The sequence below is a fragment of the Cololabis saira genome, chromosome 14 (assembly GCF_033807715.1).
Source record: "Cololabis saira isolate AMF1-May2022 chromosome 14, fColSai1.1, whole genome shotgun sequence".
Classification (NCBI taxonomy): Eukaryota; Metazoa; Chordata; class Actinopteri; order Beloniformes; family Belonidae; genus Cololabis; species Cololabis saira.
The window spans coordinates 799,744-817,306 of record NC_084600.1 but is presented as its reverse complement, the minus strand read 5'-3'; the positions used below and the strand labels follow the sequence as shown (position 1 = coordinate 817,306).

At 42.9% G+C, this 17,563-nt stretch overlaps 1 protein-coding gene across 1 annotated transcript in view; it reads right to left on the bottom strand.

Annotated features, from left to right (window-relative positions):
* Positions 1-6,172: 6,172 nt before the first annotated feature.
* Positions 6,173-17,563, bottom strand: part of LOC133459436 (short transient receptor potential channel 4-like) — a 49,298-nt gene continuing 37,907 nt past the window's right edge. The window contains exons 7-15 of the mRNA XM_061739354.1: positions 15,702-16,047; positions 12,749-12,888; positions 12,464-12,664; positions 11,370-11,491; positions 11,074-11,269; positions 10,783-10,977; positions 9,487-9,528; positions 9,043-9,132; positions 6,173-7,890 (exon numbers count right to left, since the gene is read on the bottom strand). Coding sequence (XP_061595338.1) covers positions 7,204-7,890; positions 9,043-9,132; positions 9,487-9,528; positions 10,783-10,977; positions 11,074-11,269; positions 11,370-11,491; positions 12,464-12,664; positions 12,749-12,888; positions 15,702-16,047 — 2,019 coding nt within the window. The 3' untranslated portion in view covers positions 6,173-7,203. The remainder of the gene's footprint in view (positions 7,891-9,042; positions 9,133-9,486; positions 9,529-10,782; positions 10,978-11,073; positions 11,270-11,369; positions 11,492-12,463; positions 12,665-12,748; positions 12,889-15,701; positions 16,048-17,563) is intronic.

The window sequence follows — 17,563 nt, the reverse complement described above, 5'->3', positions numbered from 1 at the left end:
GCTGCTGCTGCTGCTGCTGCTGCTGCTGCTTCTTCTGCTGCTGCTGCTGCTGCTGCTGCTGCTGCTGCTGCTGCTGCTGGGGAACCTGGGGCTCATAGCCATGCTGCAGCTGCTTTTGTTTGGGAACCTGTGGCTGCTGTTGCTGCTTTTGTTTGGGAACCTGTGGCTCTTGGGGCACATAGCCATACTGCTGCTGCTGCTGCTTGGGAACCTGGGGCTCATAGGCATGCTGATGCTGCTGCTTGGGAACCTGGGGCTCATAACCATGTTGCTGCTGCTGCTTGGGAACCTGGGGCTCATAACCATGTTGCTGCTGCTGCTTGGGAACCTGGGGCACATAGCCATGCTGCTGCTGCTGCTGCTGCTGCTGCTGCTGCTGCTTGGGATCCTGGGGCTCCTGGGGCACATACGCATGCTGCTGCTGCTTGGGAACCTGGGGCACATAGCCATGCTGCTGCTGCTGCTGCTGCTGCTGCTGCGGAACCTGGGGCTCCTGGGGCACATACGCATGCTGCTGCTGTGGTTTGGGAACCTGGGGCTCATAGCCATGCTGCTGCTGCTTGGGAATTTGGGGCTCCTGGGGCACATAGCCATGCTGCTGCTGCTGCTGCTGCGGAACCTGGGGCTCTTGAGGCACATAGCCATGCTGCTGCTTGGGAACCTGGGGCTCATAGCCATGCTGCTGCTGCTGCTGCTGCTGCTTGGGAACCTGGGTCTCATAGCCATGCTGCTGCTGCTGCTGCTGCTGCTGTTGCTGCTGGGGAACCTGGGGCTCATAGCCATGCTGCTGCTGCTGCTTGGGAACCTGGGGCTCATAGCCACGTTGCTGCTGCTGCTTGGGAACCTGGGGCTTTAAGGGTAGTTGGCCATTCTGCAGTTTTGGGGCTACTTGTGGCATCTTGGGAAACTGGGAAAGTTGGCTATGCTGCTTTTGAGGCATCGGGGGCTCTTGGGGTAGATGAGCATGGAGCCCCTCAGGTTGGTGCTCATATTTCACATCAAACAAAGTCATATAAATGGGTGGTTTGTGGCCAGATACCAACATTTCCTCTTCTCCATGGGTCTGATTTGCTCCAACGCTGTAGGCTATAGGGAAAATACTTTAGCACACTTCAAGGAAAATTATCAATTAAAAAAAACAAAAACAAAAACTTACCATTTAGTCCATGCCCTCCAACAACAAACAAGGCCAACAGAAGTAACCTAGACATGACAAGGGTGTTACTTTCAATCTTTATGAATAATTTAACATGGATTACAGAAAAACTTACCTAATTACAGTCCCCATAACTTTAACCAACGTTAACAGCCACTGTCGTCCCTTCTGTTAGTTCCAAACAAACCTGAATAAGTCAATAGAGAGTAAATCACTGAGGCTACACTGACGCTTTTTATAATCTTTCCCTTCCTTATCTAATCAATTCAAGTGGACACAACTGTGATTCGTTGTAGCCAGGTGTGGCTAATGATCCCAGGGGAGAGGCCAACTGCAACGGGAAATCCGGAAATGTCTTGCTTCTAAATTCAGATAAAACAGAGTTTATCATTCTTGGTCCAGAGCATCTTAGGAAGGGATTAGAGGGTGTTGCACTGGCTTCCAGTGCAACTGTGAGAAACCTTGGTGTTGTTTTCGATGAGGATTTGTCGTTTAAACCATATGTTAATCAGGTTTGTAAAATAGCATTTTTTTTATCTCTGTAATATTGCAAAGATTAGGAAAATCCTCTCGCAGAGTGATGCAGAAAAACTAGTTCATGCGTTTGTATCTTCTAGACTAGATTACTGTAATGTGTTATTAGCAGGATGTCCAAGTAATTTGCTGAATAGGCTCCAGCTGATCCAAAATTCAGCAGCGCGAGTGCTGACAGGAATCAGCACGAGAGACCACGTCTCTCCAGTGTTAGCGTCCCTCTATTAGCTATCCGTAAAATTTAGAATCCAATTTAAAGGTTTATTACTTGCGTATAAAGCCCAAAACGGCTTAGCTCCGCATTATTTGCAAGACCTGATAGTGCCTTAAGTTCCTGGCAGAGCTCTCCGTTCTCGGAGTGCAGGTTTACTCGTAGTTCCTTTTTAACAGGTAACTTGTAAACCTTCCACCCCTGCTGATGAGGCCACAGTGTTTTCTATTCACTCACCTGAAAACCAGAATATAAGTGACAAGAGTGGAAGTGAACCTGGACCGCTTCCTGTTCAGAATCAGATTAAGTGAAATGCTGAACAGACCTAAAGTGAACCGTGCATGGTTCTCTTTAGAGGGTTCTGTACTCTTTTGGAGCCTTTATATGTGAGCATAAAATGCTGACAGGTTGCTCTGAATTTATTTGGACAGCTGAAAAGGGAGTAAAAGGGTGTGAAAACACCCTGAAATCCGCTGCTGCAGGAAACTTTTCAGATGAAAATCCCACTCTTTTGGATTTCGTATTCTGTGGAATTGACTTTCCGTTTTAAATAATTGTGAAGGAAATACAGATAACATTTGCTAAGATTCATATTGACCTAAAAATGTCACATTCTAGTAACTTAAACGAGAGATTAGATATGACCTGTTTTCCATGAATTCATTGTGCAGTCCTGGTGTACCAGTGCATCTCCTTTCTAATCTTAATACTAAAGTATCTGTATTTATCTACAGTGAGGTAAATCCAGTGGAATGAAATGTCTGCACATCTGAACCAACCTGTGTTTGTTAAAGAAATATATCATCATCAAACCATCTATATTTAAACAGTTTATATTAGATCAATGTGTTCTTCTTTGGGGATTCTGACCAAATCAGATTCATGTTTAAATGTTAAAAGATAGACTGGTAAATAAAAGTTCAGTTGGGATCAATTCATATTTGAGAGCAATATACTGCAAATGATGTAACTAAAATGAACAAGAACACAATACTGATACTGCTCACGGACATTTAAGAATTTCAAATATACGGTATTTAAGCATGTGCTTATATAAACTTTGCTCTCTTCTGTGTGTGTGTTTCTGCATTTGTGACAGCTTAGTTTGGTGCAGAAAGATCTGTCACAAGCTCAGGAGCATCTCAGCAGCCTTTTGATCACACACAGCGCACCGTTTCACCATAGTGAATATTTTATCTCCTGCTCACTTGCTTATTCACTTATTCACTGCCGAAATTCAGGTCACTACGATGTATTATGTGATTATTGAAAAGTGACAGAACCCAATTTTGCTTATAACCTCTGAAAAGTATCTGGCTTCTGCTGTAAGATTTCAGTTGTTTTCTCAGAAGGCAAACTCCCTTCACTGCAAAAGGAAGCCAGCGGGAGCTTATCATATATCAGAAACTACAGTTTCTAAGCTTTGGTAACTTAATTTTGTCATATTTGCTAAAAATTCCACCAATTACTGATGATATTACATAAACTTGATAATTTGAGAAACAAATCTGCTGCTTTGCCACCACCTGCGGCTCGCAATACAGTTTACAAGTTTCCACCGCTTTCCACCACTCCTCCACCTTCTTTCCACCAGGGGGTGTGTTTGACAAATGTCAATCACAGAGTCCCACCCTTTCTCCTCATGTCCAGTGCTTCATGTACAGTAGATGTTCACAGGTCACCTGTTGAAGACAGCTAGAGTAGATGTTCAGCAGTTGTACGAGTTGAAATGACGGACAGACAAACGCTGCAGGAAAAGTTGAAGATTTCTTATGAACGTTGGCATGAACGTTGTATGTGTTCAAATTTTTTAGCAGTTACTGAAATTTTAGGGTAGTTCCTGACTGCACCTTTAAATGGCCACTTAAGAAACAGTCACAAACTGTTCCCAAGCACCAACCATCCAACTTCCACATTAAGGCCAATGCAGAATTAAGATTCATAGCAGTTCATCACTGGCCGCTGGAGTCAATCTCCACTGACTCCCATGTTAAAATGTCCAACTTAGTTATAAATAAACATATTTACAACCTGGTTCAAATAAAAAATGTTTGTCTCAATCATTCAATTTCACACCCATGACAACTCTGAGGGGGGTGAATTTTGTTGTAGGAGAATTTATAGAAAGCAATACATTGATTTCAAATATGATCGATTGACAGGCTCAGCCATTAGCTAGACGTTATCACTTCCTCATCTGTAATTGTGATGTTACCGCGATTAGCGAAGCATCTATGTGCTATGTACATTTATTAATATATGTCTTATTAATATATGTAGATATATAATGTATATTGTTGTCTATATATATATATATATATATATATATATATATATATATATATATTTGTATTCTGTTTTTTACTTTTTTTGTACTCCTTTTTTGCATGTTCGAAATAAAATCCTCAACCAAATCATAATCAAAAAATCAAATCTACCCATTTGTTTTAAACCAGTGTTGGCTAAAAGTGACCAGCGTTTTTGATTTTGCCATCAAGTCAACATGTTAATGGTATGTCCCAGTGTACATGTCTGATGGCAGCTCTGCAGATATTTTGGCTGGGTTTGGCTGAAAGAGCTAAGAGCAAAGCCAACTTTGATTGACATGCTGTGGGTGTGTTCCTGTTGGCTTCTCGAGCAACATGGCCGGCCCCGTACAAAGAAAAACAGGATTCAAAACCTGTCTTCAGAAATCAGTGGGTCATTTTTGGTTAGAAGGAAGAGGCTTTCTGGTTGGACACTTTTACATTTCATCCCATTCAAGCAAACTTTCAAGGTATCACACTCTCCACCTTTACGTTCAAAATTTTCTAGCAAAAACTGTGTTAGCCCATGGACTATATACTGAATATCCACATCTTTTATGGGCTTATAAAGTCATTCTAACACACGGTGGACATGTTTAAATGACATCAACTTTTTCACTTACAGCAGTGCAGTCTAATTCTCCTCTGATACAATCTGCTCTTTGTTTTACTGATATCTCTAGAGGTTTGAGAAATGTCTGAGCTTCAGTCAACACGCTAGAAATTATTAATTTAATCAAAGAAAAGACAATCTCTTTGAAAGAATTAAGTCAGTTGAATTGCGATCTTATCAAGAAGACATATGTATGACTTCCGTTTTTGTGACCCGTTCATGTTAAGAATTAATCTGTTCAAAATGTTAATACGTAGTTTTTGATGAACAGTTTTTTTTAAATATTATATTGGAATTACTTGTGGTGTAGTGGGTATATTGTGAGGAGTAAAAGGTGCTTCATTGTAAAATGTTTTAGCAATTCTGAATTGTCATAGAGCACAGTCAAAATATTACTTTTTCCATGGAAATAATCATAAACAAAAATGTTCATATTTAAAAAAAACCAAAGGTAAACATACAGTTAATTAAAATATATTACTGATGTGTTGATTTGAAAGAAGCTTAAATATGTCAAGGCCAACAAAAAATAAAGCAATGGAATTGATTTTGTCGCAGAAGCTCCCTCGCATGGGACACGCTTTGTGTACGGAGCCGGCTCTTCTCCCCGGAGAGGCTTTGTTCCCTCCCCTGCTACACGTCATTCAGGCAGCCAATCAGCACAGAGCCTCATTATCATAGCCCCGCCCCTCCCCTCAGAATCCCTCACAGATAATGAGGTTATAAAGCGGTAAAACTAGAGACAGGGCCCACAGGCTGAATTTCTGTTTTATGTAGAAAAAACAAGCTTTAGATTGTTTTTAAGACATTCAAGGCCTGTTTAAAATATACATTAAATGCCATAATATGTCCCCTTTAAGTTCAGGGTTAAATGCTGACTATGAGGTGTGAAGGGAGACTTGAGGGAAATCATTTTCACTAGATCTTGCGTAGAGAAACATTTCATTATTGTTTAATATTAACAAGTGAACCAAATACAGGCCTTAAGGGAGTGTTAAATATACATATTTTTGTAAATGTGTATCAATATGCAAAATGACAATAGAAGAAAAAAAAAGGAAAAAGCAGATTGAATCACAAATGATCTTCCAAAGTCCCTTTAATGGTTGGGATGTGTAGTTTGATAATCGTTTGTGTATCCACAACACAAGCCCACAACCCAGACCCTTCCAACAACCAAAATGAGTTATATATGATGAAAGAGAGGGTGGTCGTGGGTATTTAACAAAAACAATTTTACACTGCAGTTCTCTATGTAGTTATTTTTGCACCTATGACCATAAAAGAACTGTGTGAATTATGTCTGTGGACACAATTTCTCCAATAATCTCCACTTTTCTGGCAAATTTAAGAATGTACAAGACAAAGTATTTCTATGAGTAGTTGAAGTGTTCAGCTTCAGGTTGTATAATAATGTGGTAGAAATTAGCCAGTAAAGATGGTTTCAATGACCAAATGTTTCATTTCCATTTTATATATTTGCTTCATCAAATGAGTACAAGAGAAAAAAACAGAATTTATTTTTAAGTTTATTAACATTGTTGATATACTTTGTACTCCCATTCATTCAAACCACTACTGAATCAAAAATCTGGTCAAAATAAATAACACTTCTTCAGGAGTGAGTTGAGAGAAACATTCATGAAATATTTCTGATGTCCATCTCTCAAATGTCAGCTGAAGCTCTACATAACAGAATATTGGCCAGGACCTGTCTGGGCTGAATGTACGCCGTCTTGTCAGAATGGTGAGGTTTTTTTTTTTTTTTCTTTTTGCATAGAAAACAGAACTAATCGATGTTGAGCAATGAGAGCTTGGCACATCTTTGAGAGACTGAATGCCAGTGAAGTGTTTAAAGTGCAGAAACGGACAGCATAAGGCAGAAAGTCAGGTTGAAAACAACACATCTATTGCTGTAGTGAGATAAGGATGCAGGGAGTTAAAGATGTGTCCAGATAAACGTGAAAGGAAAGAGGTAGAGAGAGCGATCAAGAAAAGGGTAAACAACAGGATCGCTTGGACAGAACTTCACGCAGCATGTTAAAGCAGGGAAAAGGTGGATGATTAGAAAAACTGAATTCATTCTTTCTTTCAATCATCTGAATGGAATAGATAAGATAAAATCATCTTATTCTGAAACATTTATCTTTATAATGCTTGCACAAAACTCCACTAACCTTTGTTGCGTTATCTCTTCTAGGTTAAAACAGTTAAAGCAAAGGCCTCCCTGAGTCTCCAAAGATAAAAGCTCGTCATTCATTTACTATCAACTGGAGAAGCTGGAGTCTTTTCAAAACCTCTGGCAAAAATGTTCTCTTGGAACTCCTGCTGATTGTCAGTCTCTGTCTTCAGTCCAGCAGCTCTGGACGTGTATAACCACATCTCATTCATATTTTCTCCTTGGCTCGGACAAATATGCATCAGCTACTGAGTCAATACAAGGTACATCGGTATCCTCTTCCACACTTGGTTTGTCCACATTTTCTTCAAAGTTACAGCTGATGTCTGAAGCCTGCCTCCTTTCAGGAGATGTTTCCCTCCTCTCTGTCCCTGGTAGTTCTTTCGCAGTCTTTGCTCTGGCTCCTTTGCTCTGCTCCTCATCATCTGAGCCCCCAGACTCTCCCGCTTCTTCTGACAAAGAGTACATCTCTCTGGAAATCTCTCCTGCACCTGAAGTGACGTCTTTGCTGCCGCTGTGGTGTTTCTGGAACAAACCAAAGTCACTACTGTCTTTGGGGTCACTTCTTTTCTGACTTGAAACATCGCTGCAACTCTGGCCTGAGACCAGCGATAAGAGTCCGTTGGGTAGACCGTTGAAGACTTCGGGTGGCCTGGGTGAAGCTGACGAACTGCTTTGCTTGAGAATCGATGTGGTTATCTTAAATCGGTTTAGCTTGCTTTTCACTTTGCTGCTCGGAGTTCCGGAGGAAATTTTAAGTGAGGAATTTGGATAAGCGAGACCGGACTCTACCGAGCTTCCACTGGCTATTGCACCCTGCAGAGAAGGCTTCCCTGTCTTCAACAAGCCCATCACCTCGTAGCGGAAACTGGAGATATCTTGCTTCAGCTCCTGAAAGAGCAAAGCAAAAGTTAGCTTTGTTTTTGCCTTTAAATATGTTTAAAGGTATGAAAACATTAAAGTTTTCAGTTATAATTGCATACATTTTCTATATTTCATTAGTTTATATACTGTCTTGGGGTTACAGTTGCATAAAATTAAAAACCGAAATAGACCAAAAATGGAAAAAAGTGTGGGAAAAAACTGTGGGAAAAATTAAAACCGATTTCATACATTCTGTTTTCTGCCCTGGATCTGTTTGGTAATTCTGACCCACACAATGTTTCTGAAAGCAGTTCTATCAGCATTCTGGGAGCTGATTGGTCCTTACAGCATCATTAGCTGCCAATACTTGCTGTTGAATCTCAATATAATACTAGTATTAATATGTTGCATAACTACAGTCATATAATTCATGCAACAGCTCAAGCAACTGTTTTAATAACATTAACCCAAATCAATATCGGATTGAATCAAATCAAATCTTGATAATCGATTCTGAATCTTAAGAATCGGAATCAAATCGATTCTTCACATTTGAATCGATCCCCAGCCCTATGTATAAAGTAACATGTGTAATGTAAACATTAGTATTCTCAGTCATTTGTATACAGTACTAGTCCAGTTTTCACTCTTCTGCCCTGCCTGAACACTGTTGGACTGTTCTGACCTCTACATCTTAGAACTGGGAGGATTCACATCCAACTGGGTGGCACTGAATGTTGTTTTATGCTTGAAAAAATGACAGTTCGGAAGTCAAATAATATTTGGGTTGATTCGGGATCAGTGATGAGTAACTATTTAGCACTAAAACCAAACTAAAATACATCCTCTATTTCCAAGGCAGGACCTTTTAGCTGAGAAGCTGTATTCAAAAGACCTAAAAAAACCTAAAAAATTAAAAAGGTCTAGACGTTTCTGTCTTTTGCCAATCAATTCTTTACACTTGTTTGGAGATAACACTAACAAAATTAGCTAATTGTCTTCTGGCTAAACAGGCTATAGAGAAACCCAGCTGTGTGTCAGAATAGCATGTAGCTAAAATATATTAAGACTTTATTGACTGTAGAGAGACGTAAATTTCGTCATGAGTGACTGCTTTCACATGTAGGTAGCACTGTTATTTAAGTTACTTACTCTTTGCTCTGTGGCATCTGAACGTACCTTGAAGTTTTCTTCAGTCAGGCCTTCCTCTGTCTTGGCATCTCTGATCATAGCAGCCACATAACGTTTCACCAGATTCCTTAAAACCTCCTGCACAAGATGAAAACAACAACAATATAAAAATAAAAAAAAAACACAGAACTTTTGAAAATATAATTATGTTGTCATTGTAAAAACCTCACAGTCAATTTAACAAGAAGAATAGAGCAAACATATCCACTAAACACTCATTTTTAGCTACATCTCCTATAAAAATACCACAAACAGTCCAGTGGACTCAGACATATAAGAGAATGTACACAGAAAATGGAGATGGAAGTCCTGCTGAGTGTGATTGCCTCCTGTATGTGACGGTGCTTTCATTTTCAAAGTGGACTAGAAAGGCAGATGAAGAGCAGGATGTGAATATCCTAAACTCACACACACGTCTGGGAGACAATGTACCTGATATTGATGGTTTATCCTCAAGTTCTCTGCTGCTCGTCTCTGCGGACAGCAGATCAATTCAGGTTAAGTTGGAAAAAGACAAACAAATTAATAATCAAAGCTAATTAACTTTTACTTCATAGTTTTACAGGTGAAAATGCTGCTTTTGCTGTACTTCAGTTGTTGTTATTCCACTCAACTCTATGATCAGTTTAATGCAACAGGACACCACATTTTAAAAGTGGATGAGTCGAGGTATGTTTCCAATATTCTCTTTTAAAAAATGTTTACATTATTAAGAAATTTTCTTTTGTAATTTCTAAATGAAAAATTGATGACAAGATTCATTTAACGGTTTTATTTAGGGATGCCCCGATACCATTTTTTTCATACCGAGTACGAGTATTTTAATGTGTGTACTTGCAGATACCGATACAATACTTCTACCACAAAAATAACTAGGCTAAAAATGCAATGAAAAATGCAATGAATTGGAAGACAGGTTTTATTTGCAACAGATAAATTCAATAGAAATAAATAAAACGAATAGAATAACTATTTTAAACAGAAAAATAATCTTTCTGTGTAAATAAAAAGTCTCCACACTGGCACTGTCTTCACATTTAAGAAAATATCAAACAACATATCAATGAAACAATTGCACAGTCTCCAACAAAATATCAATTAACTATGAAGTACTGTCTCCAGCGTGGTCTTGCAGTAGCATTAGCAAACTCCATATACTCAGCTTTATGATGCGCCTTGAGATGTTTTATCAAGTTGCTGATATTAAACAACGTATTCTCCTTTCCTCCTCTTGACTTTCCTCCCACGTAGTTTGCAGTCTGCCTTGCTTCTGTCGTCGTCCCTTATTTTGAAATATGTCCACACTGCTGACGTCCCGCTGCATTAATTGTTGCTATCTTGCCTGAAACGGCGCTGTCATGGGTATCACTCTCTTCTCATCACCACGCTGACTGAGGCTCAACATCTCCCCCTAGAGTCACTAATCAGTAACTACAACAACAATGAAGTATCGGTGCGTGATATCGGAGAATTTTTTTGCGAGTACGAATATATGAGAGCAGTATCGGCCCCGATTCCGATACCAGTATTAGTATCGGGGCATCCCTAGTTTTATTTCTACTGTTATGACCATATAAATAAGAGAAAATAAGTATTAAGAAAGGCAAATAGTATCCGTTATTCAAAACAATAAGATCCCTAATGTTTCATATTCAAGGTCCATCCTACATATAAACCAGCGCAACGTCTTCATGTTAAGAGAACTATGTTAAGGGAGATCAAACTTACTCCGAGCGTTCCGATAGTTTCGCGGCACTTGGACCGTCTTCTCTTGCACACTTGTCTCTTGATCCAACACACAAGATACCAGAAGGATTTGGGGCTGGGGATTATGTTGAAAGGGGGGGGCAGAGTGGCTCCTTCCTCGAAGTAGCTCATCCACAGCTTTGTCCTGGCAAACTTCCACTCGATGTCAGCATGATCCTGAAACCACATCAGAGTACATTTATAAGGCGTTTGTACTGTAGTATGACTTGCAGCATCTGTTCCACAAATATAAGGTCTGCAGAAGGAGCTCACAGCAATGTGTTGGTAGGAGTTGTTCATCATGGCTATGAGCATGTTGAGGAGGACCACCAGCGAAATGATGTTGTATGTGCCGAACATGGTGGCCCCGATAAATTCAGTGAACTGGTGGTCTGCATCCACATTGGTTACATAGAGGCTGATGAGCCCAAAGATGGACCAGAAAAGAGACTGTAGGGTCTCAAATAAACTGAAACAGAAAGATACAAATCAAATAAATAACTCCACCTGATGAGCAGCAACACACTTTCACCTGCATGTGGAAGCAAGATAAAGTAATGTAAACTTACGTTGAGAAGGCATTATTCTGCTCCACACAGCGGATGCCCTTGCATTTCCCCCTCTCATCTGAAGCCTTCGTCTCATAGTAGAAGTACAGCTGGTTCAGCCCGTTAGCAAAGGCCAGTAAAACCTGGAGAACCACAGCACGTCACCTCTGTCATATGTACTGCCCTGCGTCTGTATGTTTATTAGGGATGCCCTGATACCATTTTTTCACACCGAGTACGAGAATTTTAATTTGTGTACTTGCAGATACCGATACGATACTTCTACCACAAAAATAACTAGGCCAAAAATGTAATTAAAAATGCAATGAATTGGAAGACAGGTTTTATTTGCAACAGATAAATTCAATAAAAATAAATAAAATGAGTAGAATAACTATTTTAAACAAAACTCAGCCGGCCCGGTGGCGCTGGGAGCTGCAGCCCCCCCCCCCGGCCACGCGCCGCGCTGGTAGCCCGCCAAGTCCCAACACGGCCGTGGGTCGTCTCTTGCCATTGTCTGTCACTTTTGCAGAACCTGAGCTAATGTTGGCTGTTGTGGTCTTGCAGTAGCATTAGCAAACTCTGTATACTCAGCTTTATGATGCGTCTTGAGATGTTTTTTCAAGTTGCTGGTCTGCCTTGCTTCTGTCGTTGTCCCTTTTTTTGAAATATGTCCACACTGCTGACATACCGCTTGCATTAATTGTCGCTATCTTGCCTGAAACGGCGCTGCCAGTCTCACTCATGGGTATCACTCTCTTCTCATCACCATGCTGAGCTTAGCCGACTAGCGGCGGCTCGGCGGCTGCTCCGTTGCCAGGCTGCACACTCATCCGGGAACATCTCCCCCTAGAGTCACTAACCAGTAACTACAACAACAATGAAGTGGTATTGGTGCATGGTATCGGAGAATTTTTGCGAGTACGAGTATATGTCTTGCCGCTTTTAATGTCGATGTAAAGCACTTTGAATTACCTTGTGTTGAATTGTGCTATATAAATAAACTTGCCTTGCCTATATGAGATCAGTATCGGCCCCGATACCAGTATCGGTATCGCAGCATCCCTAATGTTTATTTTAACTTTCCAATATGTGTGGAAACGTCCAGAATTTACCAGACAATAGATGAAGAGGAACTTCAGGATGTCCAGCAGCATTCGCCCGAGAGAGATCTGCAGCGGCCCCAGATGAGAGTTGGCTGTGAAGAGTGAGATGAGGCGCAGGGAGCTGAATATGTTCGCTATGGCAAACAATGCCTCAGCAACAAGAGTAGGGTGCCACATTTCCCACTGGTTCCTGGGTTTACTGCCACTGTACTGAATAGAGGAAAATATTGCATGCCAGATAAAGAGACAACCCAGAAAAATTACTGTTTCTTCTACTTCTTAGAGGCAATTCACCTTAGTGTAGGCTACAATCTTGAGGGAGATGGTGGCCAGGTACAGAGAGTTCATGACGAAGTCCATCAGGTTCCACCAGTCATGGACGTAGTCTTGGAAGCCTCCATCCCACATCTGCTTGATCTCTGCCCAGATGAATCCTAGTAAGGTTTAAATAGAAATTGCTTGATTGTAATTGGTTAGTTGGTTGATCGACTAATGGGCAGATGTGTGTGTTTTCTGCACAGTATTTTTAACTTGGATTGGCTTTTTTTTCTAAGCTCCTACCAGATATATTGACTAAACCTATAGATTTACGCAAATAATTGTAGGAGCTATGAAAAGTTTCTGTGGTATGAAAACACCAAAACTGTAACTACAGCAAATGTAAACATAATTTATTTCATAGGGAATCTCATCATATCGCGCACACTACGTCTTATCACACATGGGCAGAAATTATTAGGAATCTTCCACTTTTTGATTAACTGTAAAAAAAAAATGACTTGGTTACTCCCTAACCCTAAGAACATTCAAATTATTAGTTAAGCAACATCTTTTGAATCAGTATAAGTAACAATTATAGAACATTAAAATAGAGATCTGAGCTGTCAACTGGAGGAGGAGGTTGGACAGACCGGGCAGACCCAAATGGATTGTGAGGGTCTGTTGGGAACGTCTGGCCGAGCCCTCTGTCAGGGACATCTTCAACTCACACATCCGAGAGAAATCTCAGATCCCGGGGGAGGCGGGGGACATTGAGTCCCGGTGGACCATGTTCTCTGCCTCCATTGTCAACACGGCGGCTTGAAGTTGTGGATGCAAGGTCTCCGTTGCCTGTCGTGGCGGCAATCCTAGAACCCGGTGGTGGACACCGGAAGTACAGGATGCCGTCAGACTGAAGAAGGAGTCCTACCGGGCTATGTTGGCCTGTGGGACTCCTTACGTAGTAATTAGGTACCGGCAGGCCAAGCGAGCCGCGTCTCGGGCAGTCTTGGAGGCAAAAACTCGGGTCTGGGAGGAGTTCGGGGAGGCCATGGAGGAAGACTTTCGGTCGGCCTCGAGGAAATTCTGGAGGACCGTTCGGCGCCTCAGAAGGGGGAAGCAGTACTCTGCCGGCACCGTTTATGGTGTGGGTGGGGAGCTGTTGACCTCGACTGGGGACATCGTCGGACGGTGGAAGGAATACTTCGAGGATCTCCTCAACCCGACTGACATGCCTTCCATTGAGGAAGCAGAGAGTGGGGACTCTGGGGTGTGCTCATCCATCACCCAAGCCGAGGTCACTGAGGTAGTTCGTAAGCTCCTCAGTGGCAGGGCACCGGAGGTGGATGAGATTCGCCCTGAGTACCTCAAGTCTCTGGATGTCGTAGGGCTGTCTTGGTTGACACGCCTCTGCGACATTGCATGGAGGAAGGGGACAGTACCGTTGGAGTGGCAAACCGGGGTGGTGGTCGCTCTTTTTAAAAAGGGGGATCGGAGAGTGTGTTCCAACTATAGGGGGATCACACTTCTCAGCCTCCCCGGGAAAGTCTACGCCAGGGTACTGGAGAGGAGAATACAGCCGATAGTTGAACCTCGGATTCAGGAGGAACAATGCGGTTTTCGTCCCAGTCGTGGAACACTGGACCAGCTCTACACCCTCCGCAGGGTGCTTGAGGGTTCATGGGAATTTGCCCAACCAGTCTACATGTGTTTTGTGGATCTGGAGAAGGCATTTGACCGTGTCCCTCGTGCCATTCTGTGGGGGGTGCTCAGTGAGTATGGAGTCCGGGGCCCTCTATTAAGGGCTGTCTGGTCTCTGTATGATCGGAGCAGGAGTCTGGTTCGCATTGCCGGCAGTAGGTCTCAAGTAGTTCAAGTATCTCGGGGTCTTGTTCACGAGTGAGGGAACGATGGAGCGTGAGATTGACAGACGGATCGGCGCAGCGTCCGCAGTTATGCAGTCGGTGTACCGGACCGTCGTGGTGAAGAAGGAGCTGAGTCGAAAGGCGAAGCTCTAAATTTACCGGTCAATCTACGCACTTACCCTCACCTATGGTCATAAACCTTGGGGAGGGACCGAAAGGACAAGATCGCAGATACAAGCGGCCGAGATGAGTTTCCTCCGCAGGGTGGCTGGACGCTCCCTTAGAGATAGGGTGAGGAGTTTGGTCACCCGGGAGGAGCTCGGAGTCGAGCCGCTGCTCCTTCACATTGAGAGGAGTCAGCTGAGGTGGCTTGGACATCTGAACCGGATGCCTCCTGGACGCCTCCCTAGGGAGGTGTTCCAGGCATGTCCCACTGGGAGGAGACCCCGGGGAAGACCCAGGACACGCTGGAGAGACTATGTCTCTCGGCTGGCCTGGGAACGTCTCGGACTCCCCTCGGAAGAGCTGGAGGAAGTGTCTGGGGTGAAGGAAGTCTGGGCATTCCTGTTAAGGCTGCTGCCCCCGCGACCGGAATGGATAAGCGGAAGAGGATGGATGGATGGATGGATGGATAAAATAGTGATCACTTAAACAAGCAGCTTTCTGAGACTGATTGTCTGACATGCTGGAAATTGAAACATAATTGGTTATGACTTGTTGAATGTATTTTGTCTTTCTTTTTTCCTGTATTAGATCAGTTGTGAAGATCTAGACTGCAAATGAAATGAAATTGTGGACTGCTATTCAGACTTTTTGACGAACCCAGATGAACTCTTAACTGTGCAGTGCTTTTGTTTTGTTTTGTGTTATGTTCTCATTTCGCTGTCTTCATTTTTTGGAATGTCTGCTTTTATCTCTGCAAGTATTTTTAATTTGATATTCTTTTTATCTAGTGGAAATTTATTTGGTTTGCTTTTATTATGTTATGTTTTAGTACTGTATTATTTTAAAATGTTGGCGCGCCCCAGGAAGAATAGCTGCAGTCATGCTGGGGATCCTAATTAAACAATTAAAAAATTAAAGTTCTAACAACCATACCTCGACTCATGCCTTTTTACACTCACCCAGCACCCATGGCAGGATCATCCACTCCACGGGGGTCGGTGCAGGACCCTGTCTGTCTTGCCTGCCCTGCTCTGTGGTGACAATATGCTGGGAGGCGAGGAGCAGCAGGAACAAGAAGATCAGGTAGGACGCCGTGTGGCAGATGAACTTGATGAAGGGCTTGCGGATGAAGAGGCCGTAGCGGCTCTTTGGCACGGTGAGGTAGCAGATAGCGAACACGGGGTAGAGGAGGCCGATGAAAACACAGGTGATGAACTTTCCTGCCCAGTGGCGCCGCCTCCAGCCGGGAAACTCATCGTACCACCTGGATGCCAAAAGCTGCTGACAATTCGGCTGAGCAACAAACTTAAACAAACAGGAGAATATAGGGGAGACTCATCATTATTACTGATCTACAGAAATAAGAATGACTCAGAATAACTTTTAATTTGCTAGTGCAACGTATGCCTGCAGCATGTAAGGCTGCTGGGAGAGAACATGTACAGCCTTGGGCTGTTTCCTGGTTTATCACACCATAGTGCCCCAGTGACTCTACAGTATGTCAGAATTGGCTCATAGCGCAAACTCTAGGAGTGGGATGTGTTGGTGGTGTCGAAAATTGAAGGGTTTTCTTATAAAACATTGATATCTTAGGACCTAACAGGTATTTGCAATCCTGATGATGAAGAAAGTGACCTTACACATAAGACGAGGCCTGCTGTCAAGAAACTGGTGCATTATTGTTTGTAGATGACGAGACTCCATTTCTTGGGCATTTTCTTGAGATTTAGTCTTTTCCCCCCAGTGATTTAAGCCTAAATCAGACAGTATTTAATACTCCATACCCACAGCAGCAGAACTGACTGAAAATGTCTGTGTCATAAATCAGTACCGTATTTTTGTGACCATTAGGCGCATATAAACGTCTTATTTAAAAAAAAAAAAAAAGTACTGCGCGCCCAAGGACGCAATGCGCCCATTGTATTATTGTAAGGCGGATGTAATTGAGGCCACCATGTGAACGTTAAAGGGGGAAGCGGGGCACGTGAATTGCCCGTGATTGCCCGGTGGCGGGCTCCGTGGCGGGACACCTGGGGCGGACGGGGCGACTCGGGCTCGCTACCGAGAAGGAGACGTGGCTCCCTATGGGGGCTGCGCTGCAGAGGCGGGCCGGAAGACTGGAGGAACCACCTGACCAAGCGGCAGGCTCGGTCGGCTGCTCGGGCGGCGGGCTCCATTGTTTACTGTTGATGGATTGTAGATGCGAGGGCTAACGTGTCTGCTGGGCTGGACTGTTGTTCGAGTTTTCGCAAAAGCCGGCATCATTTCCGGGAGAGCAGCGCGCTTGGTTACGTGCCCATCGCAGCGTTGATCAGTTCTCCCGGTCTCAGCGCGATCAGGCTGGATGAAGCCCGACGCGCTGAGTCCTGACAACTGTTGCATATTTGATTCAGCGCACCTGTTTAATGCAGAAACGGAGGATGAAGATTTCGATGGGTTTGATTAATGTAATAACTTAAATAAAGTACAATCAAACTAAGTTTTGCTCCCGCTCTATTTTTAAATACGCACTCTTGTATGCTTGTGTGTGTGTGTGTTGTGCGGCACGCGTGTGTGTGTTGTTGTAAGGCGGCGCTCCATGTGTGTGTAGACAGCGCCTTTTCGGTCGGTGTACCGTGTGTGTGTGTTTTAAATACGAAAATGACACACAAAACTGAGGGGGCGCCTTTCCACACGGTGCGCCGTATGGTCGTCAAAATATGGTATGTTGATATTTCATTCCATTCATTGGGCTTATTTGTAAAGTGGGGGGAAAACAACTCAAAGGAATTTTAATGTAATCACATATTCCCCTTGGTAAGTACATGATCTTAAATGCAGT